At 42.3% G+C, this 18,338-nt stretch overlaps 1 protein-coding gene across 2 annotated transcripts in view; it reads right to left on the bottom strand.

Moving 5' to 3' along the window:
• Window positions 1-616: 616 nt before the first annotated feature.
• LOC134634706 (guanine nucleotide exchange factor VAV3) overlaps window positions 617-18,338 on the bottom strand; it is a 93,997-nt gene continuing 76,275 nt past the window's right edge. The window contains exons 21-28 of one of the 2 annotated variants that reach the window (XM_063484036.1): window positions 17,444-17,509; window positions 16,777-16,811; window positions 16,546-16,662; window positions 14,097-14,184; window positions 13,577-13,706; window positions 7,653-7,733; window positions 6,254-6,405; window positions 617-4,537 (exon numbers count right to left, since the gene is read on the bottom strand). In XM_063484036.1, coding sequence (XP_063340106.1) covers window positions 4,493-4,537; window positions 6,254-6,405; window positions 7,653-7,733; window positions 13,577-13,706; window positions 14,097-14,184; window positions 16,546-16,662; window positions 16,777-16,811; window positions 17,444-17,509 — 714 coding nt within the window. In that variant the 3' untranslated portion in view covers window positions 617-4,492. The remainder of the gene's footprint in view (window positions 4,538-6,253; window positions 6,406-7,652; window positions 7,734-13,576; window positions 13,707-14,096; window positions 14,185-16,545; window positions 16,663-16,776; window positions 16,812-17,443; window positions 17,510-18,338) is intronic. The other variant, XM_063484038.1, reaches the window with a different exon arrangement.

Here is an 18,338-nt window from a genome sequence, read left to right as displayed (position 1 = left end):
CTGCATTTTAAATGACCTACCACTTCAAAACAGGTTATAATGTTCATACTCACTCCCTGTCTGTAGAGCTAACTATATCCTGAAGTACTGTAAACACAAATTTACTGACATCAATATACATAAGTTTAGCTAACCTAGGCTAAGCTAAGCTAAGCTAAAATAGTGTTTATCAGTCCTACAGTTGGGAAAATGCACAAAGTAAAAAGCATGATCAAGAGGTAGCAGCATAGACATCCACCTGTCATACAAAGAAACCACGCCTCACATAATGCATACTTTAAGGCTTAATTCAAATTAAATATATAGTGACATATATAAACATTCAACCCCTATAAAGCTGTCACGGTGTAAATATGCAATAGATATAAAAAATATATTTTTAATCAGACTTTAAACATCTTTATTTGTGCTGTAAAAATGTGTATTTTAACAGTGGGGATCAATTGGATTTGACTCACTTTTGGAGTCAGCCTCATGTGGACATTTGAGGAACTGCCATTTTTGGCATTTGTGTTGTTTCAGCTCCAGGGCTTGACACTCAAACTACAATCTCTCAAAATTAAGAAAAATCTATTAAAAAAGACATGAAATACAAGTGCATCAGAAGAAGCTGTGTACTGTATATCTTTATTATGTGCTATGTACATCATTTACAGTATAATACAGCAACAATACAGGGTTATGCTACACACTCAGGATTGCACAGTTTTAGAGTTAGGCCACAGCGGTTGGGTACCGTGGTTATGAGACATAACAGTAAGTACAGCATACATCTTTGGCTTTATTGAAATAACAAAAGCATGAACACAGACAATGCAAACATTAGTCCACAGGAAGTACTGACCAAAAGAAGGAAAGAAAAAAAATCCATGTTTTCTTCATATTTGACTTGTGTTTCAGGTTAATACAACAACACAGCCCTGAATTCAGTCAAAATGATTTTCCCCACGTGGGATGTGCCTGTGCATACGGACATAATCTGTGCATACACCAAGGGGATCACAATAGCGAGAGTAAATTCTAATTCATTCTCTAACTGGCATCATTTCTCCCAGCCTATTAATTTGCGGTAAAATTAAACTAGTCCTCATTTTGCTGGGCTTGTTTTCCGATTGAGGCCGCCTCTCTGCCTCCTCGCCCGGTAATACAGAATCTCCGATTCTCCTCCCACCAACACACAGCGGCGGTCACAGCCTACAGAGCGTCGGGGTGAGGGACAGAATACAGAGAGAAACAGAGGAGACGGAGATTGGATGAAAGATAGATGGGGAAAGAGAGCAGTAAAGAGCGAGTGGGAGAGAGAGGAGGGGAGTGACACGGTGAGATAGAGCGAGAGAGAGGGGAGCCGACAGAGAGATGGATGCAGCAGGGTCGCTGAGGTGAGGAGATGGTGTAATGATTAGATCACAGATACCCTTGAGCCTTCCTCCCGTCCCTCCTGCCCACAAAAAAAAAAAAGAAAAGAAAAAATCTGGAGGCACACTTGGAGGAGAGGAAAGCCTGCAGCTGTAAATGGCCCCGCTGTCAGAGTTCATCTGGGTGGAGGAGGGAGAGCAGGAGTGGATTACCAGAGTCTGCGATTAGAGGAGCCCACTCCAGCTCTCCAGTTCTCCCCAGACGGGAGAGAGGTGTGCTCCTTCTGCAGCACAACTCTCTCTCACTCTCCGATTTCTTAAAGATGTTACAAATCTCATGTTTGACTGTTCGGAGACAGCAGTCGCGCTGGAAAGCAGGAGGGGAGAAGGAGTGCGATCCTGAAGGCTCTTACTTGACGAGAAGTTTCTTGAACATCAGAAATGATCAATACACGTCAAAAAAATAAAAAATAAAAGTCATGGTGGTATCTGCCCAAGGAGCAGTTTAAACAACCCTCCTTTTGTACTTTGATACTTTGGGCTTGTCTTTCAGAGCTTCCTCTGTTTCTCACGCTCACAGCAGCACGTCTGAGCCTGCTGCCAGCTGTTTCCTTTAATATCGTTCACCTCCTAATCAGATGATGTCATGCCCAAACTTTTGCAGAGTGAGAAGTGGCTGCTAGGCTGTGTTTAAAATGCTTCCATCTAGTGGTCACTTAATGACACTGTTGATGAGCAAAGGAAAGTGTGTTGGGTAGGCAGGGAGACGGCACAAACACATGATAACGCGATCCTTCGGTCTAGTTCTTTAAGAAAACGTCTGCATATAAAACACATTTCTCCTACATATCATAAAAGGTGTGGAGAGACGGCGCTGACAGGAAGTTATTAATGACTTTCAACTATAATAGCTCCATTAAGCGTATATAAATGCCTTGCTTCATAATAAATCGTTACTTAAATTCAGAAAATATGATACTCAGTGGCATCACCGCAGTGCAGACGTGACAGTGGAAGGGCTAGCTCTGACTGGAAGGACTGCCCTGCGGGCTGATTCTCGAGGCAAGACCTACGAGTTAGCTGAAGAGCGATGGTTTCTTTGATCTCGTCAAATCAATACAAACTCTGAAAACTCAACGTCTACAAGAGAATTTCACCATAGTTTCCACTTAAGCTGCTTCTTAAGCTTCCCTGCAGTGTGCTCCAATGACAAATGCGATCATATTTTAGCTGAACTGCATGGTTAAAAAAAAAAGAAGGAAAAATGAAGAAATGCAGACAAACAACAACTTACTAGACATTAAAGGACTAGTGGAGTAGTGTTTTGACCATCCTTACATAATACATGTGATGTGGACTGCTCCGTGACAGGGCGATTGTGAGGAAAGACATCACCAACCATCGATTAAATAAAAGTTTCAGTATGTACACATTGAAAAATAGAAAAAAGACATGATTTGAGGTTACAGCCAACAAATATTTCATTGCTAAACAAAGCTACACAAAGCCAGGTACTGAGGAGTCCTCCATGTCCAGCCTCCGTGCATGATCACTATGTTGGATCTGTGTCCTCTGGCACCTTTCTCCTTTCTGCCGTTGATGTTAACATTAAAAGCGTGCACAGCTTGTGTCCGTGTGAAGGTTTTATTCCTTCAAATGTGGGAAAATCCGCTTTTACTTTTACTAAGGAGGTATTGTGCACAACCGGGGTGAGGGCGGTGGGGGAAGGCAGATATAAGCGTGACAGAAAGGTTTCTAAAAGATGACGTTAGTCCTTCTAGACTACTTAAAATATATATTTTTTATATATTTTTTTTTCTAGTCCATTTCTGTGAGACAGGTGTCGGTGTTAATATAGCCTCTCCTGGTCGACCAGTGCAGCCTCTGGAACATAATCAGCCGTGTTTATCAAACCTGCACACGATGAAACTGGAACAACAGCTCAAAACATGCTAAGAAACGATGAGACGATAAACTGGGGAAGAACAAGGCTGGGGCTGTGTATGTGCTTTTCTTTTCTGCCGTTCAGTGCTAAGGTAGCAGGTGGCTTCCAGGTAGCGCGGTTTGTCCCCTCCCCCTTCTACCGCCACAACCACCCCCGACGAGTCGCTAATGCCTCCAATAAGATAAACCCTTGGCGGATGGGCTCTTGTTGACAGAGCTGCCACCGATAAGAGCGTGGGGATCGCTAACGGCCAAGACAACTAAAAAACATGAGAGGCTGGTCTGGAGATAAAGAAAGAAAGTAGGAGGTGGAAGGAAAATAGGAACAACAGCGATCAATTGCTGGCACTGTGCAGCGATGCTATCCGACACCATCCCTCTCTTACATCTCCTGGAAGAGTGCGTGTGCAAGTGTGCGGCGATAATAATCTGAAGGGAGAGGAGAGGTGGGTGGTGCGCGCGCATGCATGTGTGTGTATGAATCTGGGTCATCAAGTCATCAATATCCACCTGCATTAGTGGGAAAAAAAACAGGCAGGCAAGGTCAAAACTGACTGAAATCCCTTCAGACATGAGGATGAAAGGGGAAAAAAAAGAAAAAACTGAAGTGTCTCCCAACTCTCAGATGACTCTATTCCCACACGGAGCGATGGGGGGTAAATGGATGAATGGATGAGCGGATGAATGGAAGAGCGGCGTTTGAGTATCTGCTGCTGACAGTTCAGGCAACGGCCGACTTAGCAAGCGGAAACAGGTGGGAGTTGTGGCGCTGCGGCTGGCTAGGGCAGGGAGGAAGGAAGTGGAGGATGAATTATGGATGGACGGATGAAGTGAGGGGGAGAGGTGGAGGGCGAGGGGGTAGGGGGGTGTGTCTGGCGAAGACCTGTGCCCCGCTGACAGGCAAGCTGCTAGTCGGTGGAGTCGCTTAGCCACACAGAGTCAAGCAGAAATGACTGTGCATCCCTGCATCTGCAGCGTACTATAGCCCTTTCCTCTCCCAAAGGCTTCCGGGATGGTTTTAGGCAACAGGGCACCGTGGAGGTGAGCGAAGCCGTCTGCTTCACTCTGAAAAGTAACGCGGGAGCAGACGGGGGTGCAAAAGCTCACTCAGTCACTGTCATGAGATCGGTTTGCTTACTCCACCGCTGCCCTTCTTCTTTTATCTTCCTCTTTTTTCCCTCACGCGGGCCCTTTCACTCCTCGCACTCTTCAACGTATGTGGATGGAAACCAGCCCACCTGAGGGGGGAAAAGAGACTGAGATTAGTAACCAGACAGGGGTCCATCAGCCATCATTTTCTCAGTCTGCTTTAGCTGTTGCTACTTCAGACACTTTGCAGATGTAACCAGGACCCTTTCTACTGCCCTGTCCAGCTCTCCTCATTTAAAGCCCACCTCCTGGTATCTCCTCCACGCTGATGAGTGTGTGCTGGAAAGCACAGCAAACATTTTTAACGAAAGCACATATGGATGCGCCATCTTGGAGGAGCTGGACTACCAGTATAACGTGAATGGTTTGCAAGTACCATCAAACGCCGTCAGCAGTTACGAATCTAACAAAAAGCAAAACTAGGGAAAAACAGTCAGAAGGGATAAGGACAAAGACACGGTTTGTCGTCACCACTTCTAAAACCATTCCCTTTTTTGGCCGTTTCCTCTCCAGTGCAGCTGTGTTCACTTGGCCTTGTGTTATACTGAGCTGATCAAGTGTTTCTGTCACGGTCATCCTCGTCTTTAAACGCCACAGGTCTGGGTCTGTGTTTACATCCTCCTGTTTTAGTAATATTGTGATGGTTTCCTTCATTTTTTGAGAAGTGTAGTTAAACTATGAGTCAACACCCATGACATATCATAAAACCGCACATAATCAACTGATCATTTTACATACCTGTCTACAGTAGGTCAGTGGCAAAGGGAAAAAATAATGGGGTAACTGACTTTAAAGAAACTTTATAGCATATTTATCTGCATTATTCTCAGAAAAATTGTTTAAATCAGCACATACCAGACGAGATACATGCAGATACTGATTGGCCAATAACAATGCTGGATTGCAGTATCAACTTGGTAAAATTAACAAAAACAGTTGTATTGCTTTAATGATGTGATATTATTGTACTGATATATTAGAATTTTAAATAGAAAGAACCAACAAAAGTAATACCAACTGTTTTTACTGGCTGTTTGCCCTAAAGAGACACTAGCAGCACTTCACAGACTCTTCTCCCCCTCCTTAGTTTTTCATAAGAGTGGCATCAGTGCACGCATCAGGCTTAGTAAAAGTGAAAAGCTCCATTTACTGCAGCTGTTCACTTCACACTCGCAGCACAAACACATTATTTACACACAAGCACGCACTCAGTCCGCTGCTCGCCGCCGAGCTAAACTCCAGCCCACGAGTGGGAGTCGACGCACAGATTTCCTGCCTTTTGAGCGCGGATTCGCTCAGAATTTAACACCTGATTAGAGAGCGCTCCTGGCATTGGGAAAACGTATGCATTTAAGTGATGTAAGAGCAGCAAATGAAAGGATATGTGGAAACATAAATACTGCACACAACTGACTAATGAAAAAATAGACTGAGTCTGAACTGCCCCTTCCAGGTACCCGCAGACAAAAATATCTGCCAAATGTTTCTTCTGCAAAACGCCCGCTTTTACTGCTACCCAAAATTGGATTTAAGAATTTAGCAGCTAGAATCATTTCAGAGTGAAGACTGCTAATACAAACTTCTGTGCCTTGATTAAACATAGCTGAATGTAAGCACGAATACAATATAAAGACAGATACGTACTTTATATCAAGGTTGATTGGTTTTTAAAGGAGAATAATGGCATGCTGCCCACCAACATGGGGATTTTGGGGGATTTTTAGAAAAAGATGATATCCTGGAAGGCAAAACCAAGCCCCCCCCTCCCACAATTTTCCATTGAGCACCTTAAGGTTTCCACTCACCCTGCCGTTGACCTCGCCCCTCCACCAGCCATTAGCTCCCGACTTGGTGTAGATCTTAACCACGTCTCCCTCCTGCAGAGAGAGCTCCCGGGTGTCGCGTGAGCTGAAGTCGTACCGCGCAATTGCCACACCAATCACTTTGGGGGTAAACACTGCAGGAAGAGAAAAGAAAATGACGGGGATGCAAAACAGGACAAAAAAGAGAGAATGTGCTCATCCACGGTTTATGCTGACGACGAGTTCAAACACATCGGTTGCAACATGTAGACGCTCATACGGACAGAGAGGTGGAGAAGCCTGGAGTTACACACGTCTAACTTTGACACCAACAGGTTTCTTTTTTAGAGAAACTTTGGTCACCAATTTTATTTTTCTTCCTTTCACACAAAGATAGAAAGGACCTTCACCGCCCCTCCCCCACAGCGTCAATAAAATTCCAGCATCTCTGATCCTTTCATCTAAAGTATTCAAGAAAATAAAACCACAGAGCAAATATAATGAAGGAAAAGTTTTAATTATGCAGCCAAATTCAGCCAGCCGTTTTTCATAAAACTAGCTAGAATCTAGTATGAACAAAAGGAACTATTTTATGTAAAAAACTGCCAATTTTGTTCATAAAGCTGGAATTTCAGCCAGGTAATTTGACCTCTGGCGACTTTGTACAAACTCACTACTCTGAGTGTAAGAGCTGTGCATAGCTTTAGAGCCATAGCTTTAGCTTTAGCAGGGTTCTGACAGCAGTCTGTGTTAGACTACATGTCTCCTGATGAGCAGACAGCGGTGTGAGAGACACATGTGGAGCAGGCTAGCTAGTTACCGCCGCTCCATCCCACCCTGCCGGCTCTCTTCCCTTTCAGACGCTGACCGGTGGTCCGACTGGGCAAAGCTGACATGTGGAAATGGAATGTCAGACCTCTACAACCTGGCCGTAGGGATAGAATATCTAATATAGAGGAGCTCTATGTATTTGGACACTTCCACCTTTACTTTGACAGACAGACCTGGACAAGCACACACAAAACCCAGCCACATACCAACTGTGGAAAACATCTCACACACTTTACTCTTTTTCTTAAAGGTGCACCTCACACACACACAAACACACACAAGCAGGCACATGCAAAAATGTGGACACACATCGTACAAACATGCAATTTGGACAACAAGCCCTGTCCTCTGTACAGAATGGCATGTATGTGCGCAAAACTACACAAGAGGTGAGACGGTTCGATGAGAAGCTACATGAAAGATGGAAAAGGCCCAGATTTTCATGCAGTGACGCAAACGGACAGCCAGCATTCCCGAGCAGCCATCAACAGGCGAGGTGAAGAGAGAAAGAGACCCAGTGTTAAAGTGACAGGCAAAGACAGGGAGAGAGAGAGAGAACCAATACCTGTACCTGACCAGAAGGGAGCAGAGGAAGGAGGTACAAAGCTGTAGCCGGCAGGAGTTAGAAGAGAGAGGCCGCAGAGCAATGGGGCTATGGCAGGGCGGAGGCAGTGCAGGCCAGGCAGGGGGGTGGAGAGATGCAAGACGGGGAAGAGGAGGGCAGGAATGGGTAGGGATGGAAGGAGAGAGAAGCAAAGGAGAAGGAAAAAAAAGCATGTTTTGTAAAAAAAATTTGATCTTTCTTTTTCAGAGGTATTTAAAAAAAAACACAGTCGCAGTTTGATGAAAAATAAATGATGACAGGCACAGGGGGAGAGCCAGTGAGACTTATCTACACAGCCACTGGAAGCAGCTCTTTCACTGATGTTCGGTGGTTAATTAATTTGTGCCCCTGAAAGTATTTACTCTGTTTTTGGAACTATAATTATAATTCTAATCTTTTTTTCTCCCAAACTCAAATATGAGATCAAACCATAACATTTATCAAAACTTGCAGCAATTTGTCGATGACTAAAGGTGAGAATTTTGAATTCTAAAAGCCTCTCACGTCCAAAAATCTTCTACAGTCACTTGATATGGAATAGAAAACACAGTAACAAGCTATCAAATGGCCGTTATGAATGTGCAAAAGCGAGAAGAGGGTCTTTATCTAATTGCCATCGCTGAATTAAAGGAAACACTGAAGGTCCTAAAAATGTGCACTGCTCCTAAAATGTTGTTGAGACACTAAGCGATGCCATATCTTGTTCCACTTTGCTAAAAGGACGTCCGCCTCGCTAATGGGGGATGACATCTTCGCTTTATTGCATTTAATTGAGAAGAACACGCAGTCTACTCACAATTACAGCGCGAAGGGGGATTTTTGCACAGTTTGAGACGTAGCTGTAATATTCCCCCCGACTTGCAGATGCTCAAAAAACACGGTAATGTACCCCGTTTCTTTATTTCACATTCCACTATTACAGGATTTTTCGAGGGTGCTCTAATTGCTTTTGTGCGGGCTGTTTCTGAACCTGAAAATGTCGCAGATTCTTCTTCTTTACAAAGACTAACTGTGCCTTTATCTCGGCGTACAGCTTGAAAAACAACCCACCAGAGAACCACTGCATTTGTATTTCCGTCTGTCTTCCAGTCTGTCTCCTATTGGCAGAGGAGGCAGCTACAGAAACTGATCCTGTTCCAGTAACGTCTGAGAGTTGGCAGTGTCACTGCCTTGCTGTGGGAAATAGAACCTCTAACCCTGACAGTATTAGCACCTTGGTGTTCGTGGGTTATTTTGGAACGTAACTAAAGAAGCAGAGAAAGTTTGGCATGAGAACAGTCAGGGTAAAATGCTAACACTGAAAAGGGTTCTTTTTTTGCTCAGTTGTGTTGCTAAAGTACAGAAACAGACCGCAGAGAATAAATGTAGTCGACTTAAACAGATGCCAGCGATTATTTTAGTCCAGAAAAGTTAAACTGTGGTGAACAAAACAACCAAAAAAGAAAGGATCATGGAAAACGTATTACACATACATATAGTATGCAGAGTGCAGTGTTGCAATTCAACAACATCCAGAACAACCAAAATGATCATACATGGAACTGTGTCATACTCCTATGAGCGGGGTGGCTGTAACTCAGGATTTAGAGCAGGTCTACCGATTGGTTGGTGGTTCAATTCCTGGCTGCCCTTTCTGCATGCCAAATATCCTTGGGTAAGAGACCAACCACCCCAAGTTGCTCTCTGATGCATCCAGAAAGCACTTCTGCACTGAAGCTCTCTATGCACTGTTCTTGAGCTAATCTGAAGGCCTCATGAAGTTTGGAGGTCTGCAGCGACTGACTCTGCAGAACGTTGGTGACCTCTGTCCACTATGCGCCTCAGCATCCACTGATCCCATTCTATGATGCTACATGGCCTACCACTTTCACAGCTGAGTTGTTATAATACCACTAACAGCTGACTGTGGAATATTTAGTAGTGACGAAATATTTCGACTGGCCATCCTGGAATTCTCTGAGAATCCTGAGAGAGACCCACTCTTTCACAAATGTTTGTAGAAGCAGTCTGCATGCCCCGGTGCGTAACTTTATACATCTGTGTCCATGGAGGTGACTGGAATACCTGAGTTCAATGATTTGGTTGGGGAAGTAAATGCTTTGGGCAATATAGTGTATGTCATAGAGTAAGTAATTATGACCAATGCACAGTTCATTATTTCCGAGAACAGAACGAGCACTTTAAATTCAAGTCTTCTGCTCATTTTTCAAATCCGCTGCCGTTCTTTTAAAAGCGTGCCCCCAGTCTACCCCTCATTCGGGTTTCTAAAGCCACCTCTGCACAGGAGCCTACATTTCAGCCACTGGGAATAGAAAATCTAATCCCCGCAATGACTGATAAATGCCCAAACTTTATGAAAAATGTGCCGCTCCCAACAATACTGCTGGCAAGTTAACTGGCCTGGGTTATTGATATGCTGTAAGAGGAGCAGGGCTCTAGTGGTTTTTAAAATGAATACTAATCAGCGCACTGAGAGACAGCTCAGCAACCCCTAATGGTGTCTAGGTACGAGCAATATGAAGAGGGATCGCGCTCCACTTCAAACAGCCACCGAAACACCAGCTGCATCTTACATGCTTCATTTTTGCACAATCTGATTTGTAGACCACACCGGAATGCACAATGTGAGCCGGGTGAATAATAGAGGGGAGCAAGACCGACAGCGCACTCACACTCACACACACACATACACGCTGCGGCTTCCCACAAGATGAGGATGAGAGTTAGAAACCTGCACACCACGGATACATTTCAGTTAACTAAACGCCAGTATTTCTTCCTTTGTAACGACGGGCAAAAAAGGAAATATCAATCAATCAGTTTCTCTAACTACGAAGCAGTCGACAAAAACAAAGCACAAACTTTAATTGGGAGATTTCCAGCAGTGCTTTGGGAAAGTAGAAATCAAAACACGAGTCGTTTAAAAGTGAAAGCGAGAAAAATGAAGTCTGCACACCGGGAGCAGGCTGCCTACAAGACAGAGGGGCACACCACAACAACCCTCCAAAACAAATTTGGATTGGAGCTGTCTCAACTTGTGTCTTGAAGCTGAGTTTGAACAACAGGCCCCGCTTTAGAACAACCAAACAGCTCTGTACAATCTGTTCACATTTCTGCCGCTTGAAACGTGATCGTCTGCAAGCCAGGGACTTCTCCAAAGCACGCAGCGGCATGCAGGCATCAAATGAAATCATCATTTTACCACTGACTGTGATCACTTGGTTGATTTTCCATTTAGCAGTCAATGGGCAGTGGTGCTTTGCCTGGCGTGCTGAGCTTAATATTTATTTTTCTTCTTGCGTGGAGTAAACATTTATGGTTTTTAAGGCAAGGATAACTCTCTACTTCAGTTTGAAGATTGCAAACAGTTAACTGAGTGGATTTAAACCCACGATAATGAATTTTTCCCATTTCTAGCCAAGTCAAAGATAAAGGGATTTATACATGCCACCTTTTCCCACAACAAAAGCTTGTTTGTTTTTGTTTGTCTTTGTCTAAAAACAACTTTCTTCACAGTTACAAACCCCACGCCTGCTTGAAGTTTCTTCCTGTTTAAAGGGAGTTTTTCCTTACCACTGTTGCCAAGTGCTTGCTCATAGGGGGCCATATGATGGGGTTTCTTTCTAATGTTGTGGGATCTTTACCTTACAATATAAATGCACTGTTGCTGTGAATTGGCTCTATATAAATAAAACTGAGTCGAACCGAATTGTTAAATTACAAAGAAGAAAACGTGTTATCGGATACTGCATTCTCCTTTATTCATTCATTATAAATCAAAGCAGCGGCTGCATACATAAATAATCTTAATCATCATTGTGTTCTTGTACAGCCCCAAACCTATCAGAAGTGTTGCTGTCAACAGCTGCTTTGTCTTGAGATGTCACACGTTTTTTCATTATGACACGGGTAGAAAAATAAATCCCGCTGCTTAAATCGTCACCCTAATAAACGATACACGACGCATCCACAAGTTGCCTTCGGTGAGGATGCTTAAAGGTTTCCGGCTGTCTGACATGTGAAATGATGTGAAATATCCCACGTTCGATACAATTACTCCCATGTGAAATGCTGTCTTATTATCAGCATTTTTTAAAAATCATTTTTACTCTTAAAATAATGAACAGATTAGGGTAAAAAATAATAAAAAAATAATAAAAATAAAAGTCCTAATATTATATCATTAGCCTAAATGTTACGTGGATGTTACGCACGTTACATGTTCAAATTGTTTAAAAAAATATACAGAATCAGCTACAGAAGTCCTTCGTGGACTAAAATTAGCATCTATAGTGACACTGTTTTAACTTCTACAACATTTTAAATAATCAGGCCCTGTCATGTCTTGATGACCTCATAGTACCACTTTGCTCTCAGACTACAGGCTTAACTTGTGGTTTGTAGAGTTTCCAGAGTTCTTAAAGTAAAGGTAGAGGCAGATACTTCAGCTTCCCTGTTTGGATTCAGGAGACAGACACTCTCTACTTTTATGATTAGACTTAAAAGTTTCCTTTTTGATAAAGCTTATAGTTAAGCCTGGCTCAGGTGACCCTGAACCCTCTCTTAGTTATGATGCTCAGACTGCTGCAGGACTTCCTTTGATAAACCGAGTCTCTCCTTTCCACTCGCCTCTTTTCACTCTCCAGGTGTTTATTCACCACCGCAGCATGTGATTAAATTTTCTCCTGTAGTTTTTGTTTTGTCCTGTTTCCCTGTGCTCTCCTTTTTCTCTCATCTTTCCCCTCTGATGGCTGCCCCTCCATGAGCCTTGTTCTGCTGCGCGTTTCTTCCTGCTAAAAGGGAGTTTTTCCTTCCCGCCATTGCCAAGTGCTTTCTTAAATTGAGGTTGTATTTGAGTCTTTACCTTACACCTGTGATTTGGTGCTATATAATCAAAACTGAATTGTACTGAATTTAAATTTTGAAACATAAATTTTTTCTTAAATAGATCATCCAAAATAACACAGATAGATTTAAAAAGCGACAAGAAATAGATTCCATTTAAACTTAAGTCAGATTAATAGTGCAAACTTGTTTAGAGTTCTAACTGGTTTCCCCCCTTTTCCCCTGGCATTCAAATTGATTTGATCTTCAGCAATCGGCCAGAGACTGTTATCAAATCTAATGACATGCTTAGTAGACTCGCCAACCACCGTTTGACAGCCGAGTCAAAAACAATTAAAGTCAGGAGACTGGGCTGTTTATAACAGTTGTTAAAGAGCCATCCAGTTCTTTCAGGGCTTAAAAGATCCTCCTGTGTGAATTGAAGCAGTGTGTAACAGAGCTGTGAAGGATGACAGATGAGAAAATAGAAGAGAAAACAAGAGCCGAGATGGCGGGAAATCGGCAGAAACAGCAATAGCAGCGTGTTGCCGGATGAAACAAAAACTTAACAATCAAAAGAATGACTGGCTTCAGTGTGAGTCCACTGATGCTCGTGAGCTGACGGCATGTACTGCCGTCAGATGTCTCAGATGTGCAGTCATGGCTGCACATGAAATTACTTAATTGCTAACTATTTTTGTTAACCAACTGTTAAAGTCTGCTTTGACGCAAAAAACTAGGCAACCATTGCTTCTCGTTGCCATATTTGCTCTGTTTAGTATGATGATTGCTGTCGTCCCTCAAATGCAAGGAAATGAAAGATCCCTAGACAATCTGCTAATGAAAACATTGATCATGAGAGCCACTAGGCTCAGATTGAGAATGAGTCTCTACTGGACAAACAAAAGGAAACAACTATCATATTTTTACTTTAGCTCCTCTCTGACTGCGATGGCCTTTAACATGAAGGACGTATTGGGGTCCAATCGCACTGCTTCCATTTGAAAAAATGTGGTGTTTTAGTTTATTGCATTATTTCCATTCTAAGTAATTCTCGGCATACTCACTGTTGCCACCGGATCGGTTGAAGCGGTGCATAGCAGCGTTCTCCGTTTCTCGGTAAGGAAACTGCAGCGTGGTGTCTAGACTCCTAAAGCCTTCTCTCAGGGAGTGATGTTTGTAGTACTCAATCAGCTCCTGAACACATTCAAACACACATCCAAGTATTTTGAAATCATATCAACACATTTATGTCTTTAAGAGGATTCTTATTTTCCCCCAGTTATAGCAAATAAAAGTTGACTTTAACCATATCCTTTAAAATTTGGTTTTGCAACCAGTATCTTAATATTATATTGAAAACCTCAGTAACTGGCACATAAATGGTAAACCTTTCCAATATGCTCTGGACTCTATAAGGCTGAAGCCCTCGGGTCAGTATAAACATGGCTCTAATCATAGCTATTTTTGTGCACATTGTTGAAATAAAATTCAGGTTTTTGACACTTCATTAAGTGAACAGGATTATTTATTTATGAACTGCAGTGGTGGAAGTTTAAAAAAAATAAAAGACTGAAAAATACTCACTACTATGCTCCTGAACTTTTTGTTCTCTGCAATGTAGAAGGAGCCCTCCTTGGTCAGGATTTTTATGTGCTTCACATCGTTGTTGTACCTGTGGGCCATTGAATAAGTTATGAGTGTAATTTCCCTCTCTGATCACCGCCATCGATCGGTGGCCGGCACCTAGCCCCTGTGGAGAGCCGGGCCATCGCAGTAATGCATAGGATCCCAAAGGTTTGTGACATGTGAATGATGGGTGGTCAGGAGCGAGTGTGCGCATGTGTGTAACTGAAAGCTGCATGTTTGTGTTTGCATTAACAGGGTGGCTGATAGGGGTCTAAGGCTGCAGGAATAAAAAACCTTTTCATTTTTAGAGGTGCTTTGACAATAATATCAGGGATTTTTTACTCCACTTAACATTTTTGTGCATAAATGCATGAAATCAGATGACGGTTGTTTCAGGTTATGCGATTCTTTCAGTATTTTTAGAATTGTCTTTTTTGGTGCAAACACAGATGAAACAGCAAAACTTGAGAACTTAAAGAGTGACTTTATTCTATAAACTGATGAAACCGTAGAGAGAGCAATTCCAAATCTTAATAATTAACCTGCTGTATCATCTTTTGTTAAAGCTATGCTAACACCAAAGACTTGAAGTTGTGTAGTAACTATTTATGGTGGATTTACTGTATTTAGCACACTTACTGAAGTGTGACACAGCACTGGTACACATACTATGCTAGCCTGCGCTAAGCTAGGCTAACGTGCTCAGCTTTAGCTACATATGTAGCGCGCAGTCGTCAACAATATTGGGCTTTTCATCTTAGTCTCAGCAACATAACAATTCAACGTCTTTGTCAAACCATGAAAATTCAATTGAAATCAAATGAAATCAAACAGTGACACACTAGAGCTAAACATTTTCAATCGTACTAGCTGTTAGTGTTAAAAAATAACCCTGTAACAGTTTGAAAATGCGCTCAGAAATTTTAGAATCAGAAACAGGAAACTTTATTAATTCATGAGGAAATTATGTGGTTATGGATTGTAAGATTTAAGCAATATAATACTAGTTTATGATTTATATACAGAGCTAAATAAAAACCCAACCCTCTTCTCCGTGGGCAGAACTGTGTGTTATTTTTGGAGACTATAGCAGGGTACAATGCTACAGCCTAATTCAAACGTAACCGAGGCCTCATGGCGATTTGGACAAAATCATCAAAAACAATCCTGTGCCAGCTCTGCTATGACAAACAGGAAATGCAGCAGAGGGCATTTTCATTTGAGAGTAATAATTTTCAGTGGTCATTGCCACATAGCCACACGTGTCTCTTTATACCCTGCGTCTCTCCATGGGGAGGTTTTAATGACCTTGAACAGTCTTATTCATTTTCTGTGCTACTCAGAGCTCAGTGTCTGTGTGCATACATGCAATTAAGACTTCAGCGTAAAAGGAACATGAAAGCGCTCCTTCCTTTGAGGGGAAAAAAACTCAAATTAAGTCCAAAGGAGTGTCCACTGCTTGCTGAGAAGCATGCTTACTCCTTGTTAAGGAAAGCATTCCAGCTCAGAGGCTCCACAGGAGGACATGACGGGACTCTTTTCACAGCACGGAGATACGTTACAGAGATCAGTACGGTCACCAGCACCCTAAGGCTTTGTTAATTCCTCATTACCAAGATTAAAATGGCTGTATGCTTCTAATTATAAACCACTGAGGCTGTTTTGTGGGTTTTAGGTCAAACCATAATGAATACTATTACATGTGCCTTAAGCCAGAAGCTGCTCCATGATAGGCATCTGGTTTGGTAAATCTCACACATATCACTGTGGTTAACCACAGACTCAACCTCAGAGGAAAAGCCCATCATCCTTACAAAGGACTATAAATCGATCTGTCAACTTATGGAGTAAAGCTGGGAGTTCAATTGGTCAATACTGTGGTTTGGCTTAAGGCATCATCAGAGGAATCTAACAACAGTGGGGCAAGAAACACTGCCATGTAAAACAGAGACAATAAAATCTGACAGGAGTTATATACTACAAAGCTCCCCTCTCAAAAATTGCAGAAAAATATGAAGGAATTATTTGTTTTTTACTTTTGTGGATACTTTTTTTTAGAAACTGCTTTCATAAGCGATAACATTTAATACAAAGATGTAAAATTCAAGCAATTAATCAAGGTTTTGGCACTACAGTCAAATAATGTTTTATACCCAGCTGACTTTACATACTCTGATTACACGTAATTTGTTGCACAAGCTCAACATTAAAATTTAATAAAATTAATGGAAATAAAATTAATTTCCATAATGATTCGTAAAGCTTTGATCTGATATATTTCAGCTGCATTTTACCCAGAATTTTGAAGTAAGTTTTGAGGGCCAAGAATCAAGTCTTGACTGTCCTCTGTCACGAATCTGCATCTGAGGTAGCAACTTTTATTAGTGGCACAAAGTAGCAGACTTACTTAATGCTGATGGCGTACTCTGTGTACTCTCTGCTGCGATGGCGCACCAGGTAGGTGCTGTTGACTCTGTTGATAAGCTCCGCCTCTGCCTGCAGCCTCTCCATAGGGCCTGCAAACCTACAGCACAGCAGCCAAACAGGTCCAGTTGTAAAAAAGACTAAAACTCCGACTACATGTGGACAAAAGAAGGTGAAAACAGCACAAAGTGGGAGGACTGTTTGGTGAACCTACCAAGGTTGAGAGGAATAATCGACGGGCTTCGGGACCTGAAGAAAACACCAAACACGAACACGTGTTTTTGTTATTCTCACGATGCTGACACTTATCAGACACAACGCAGACAAACCCCTCCAATAAAATCTTGGTGCCTGTTTAAAAGTGAATGCATCGCTCCTCTATAAAACATAAGCTTTTCCACTGTGCAACCTCAATAACACAGCTTAATGCGCTTCTTATCTTTACAACAGTGAGATAAGGTGATAACAGTTTGTTATTTACTGGAGGCCTCATGTTCCTAAGGCAGCTGGGACAGAGTCTGATTTTCATTTTATCAAACAGAACATGACAGTCCAGCAAAACAATTCATAGTTCCCTCGTGTCGATGAAGATGCATGGAATTTTTCCCTCCTTCCTTCTCCGGATTAGTCTGAACAACATGAAGCATTGTTTGTCCCTTAAAAGATCATTTTGTACTTTGCTTAAATTAAGTGGTGAACTGCTCATGTCTCATAAAACAACCCGGACTCCTCGTGCTTTAAATATAGAAGCTTGTGGGTTGTTTTTCTACTTTTGCCAGGTAAAATAAGCGTAATTCCCAATTATCTCCACACGCCTGGTGAATAAATGTAGCCAAATGTGAGTTAGAACTACAAGAGGACTGTAAGGAAATGCTACTTACGCAGGGGCAAGGCTTCACAGCATCGCTTGGAAAGAAGCCAACCTCTTTCGTTGACAGGATTTTGCCCTGAAACCACACAGAGATAATTGCGTTACATACATCTGGCTGACTGCGTCTCTATAATTCAGGAACAATTAGCCTTGCAACGCAGCGGTGCAAATTTACAGCAGCAGTTATCTATTGTTTAAATAATTCCTGGCATGAGGAATAAAACAGGATGACTTCCTTATTCCTCCCATGGCGAAGACTCTTAAAGCTCAGCGCCTTGATTTACTAACAGTGGGGAGATGCAGTCCACATAAACACGAGTTTTGTGGAAGCCAGAGTGCATCCGTCTCCCTCACACAGCGCACTCGTGACGCCGTGTTTTTGTCTCGACGGCGAGTTGGTTCATTCATGAAAAATTATTATTTTTGGCGCTAAGTATGTAAAATGATCGTGCGGGGATTTTTTAATGTGTCTCTTCAATAAACCCAGTGAAGATGTGGTTAACTGTAGCGTGAAGGAGTCAAAGGTTTTATTTGTCACATGCTCAGTCAGTGTGTGCAGTGAAATGCAGGGTGGCATTCTCCTGAGGCAGTGCTAAAAAGGCAGGCGTGCAGAAAACAAAAAAAAAAGTGCACGCGGCGTTGTCACTTTACTGTGTGTGCGACACAGAGGCTTATAATAATTATAGTACCTGAAGCATTAGTTGATATTTTGCATATCCACCTGCCTATGTAAAGCATAAATGCATGAATTAGGCTCTCTTACGGAGAAGAACGCATTATATTTATATAGATGCAGAAGAATAACCAAGCCAACAGCTTTAGGACCACTAAGCTGTATATCAGCTGCCTCCTGACTGTCACCCCCACCAATCAGAGTTTGATGTTTTAGGGGTGTCCTAGGTGTT

The sequence above is a fragment of the Pelmatolapia mariae genome, linkage group LG9 (assembly GCF_036321145.2).
Source record: "Pelmatolapia mariae isolate MD_Pm_ZW linkage group LG9, Pm_UMD_F_2, whole genome shotgun sequence".
Taxonomy (NCBI): Eukaryota; Metazoa; Chordata; class Actinopteri; order Cichliformes; family Cichlidae; genus Pelmatolapia; species Pelmatolapia mariae.
Note: the sequence above shows the minus strand (reverse complement) of the source record. Positions and strands in the feature narration are given on the sequence as shown.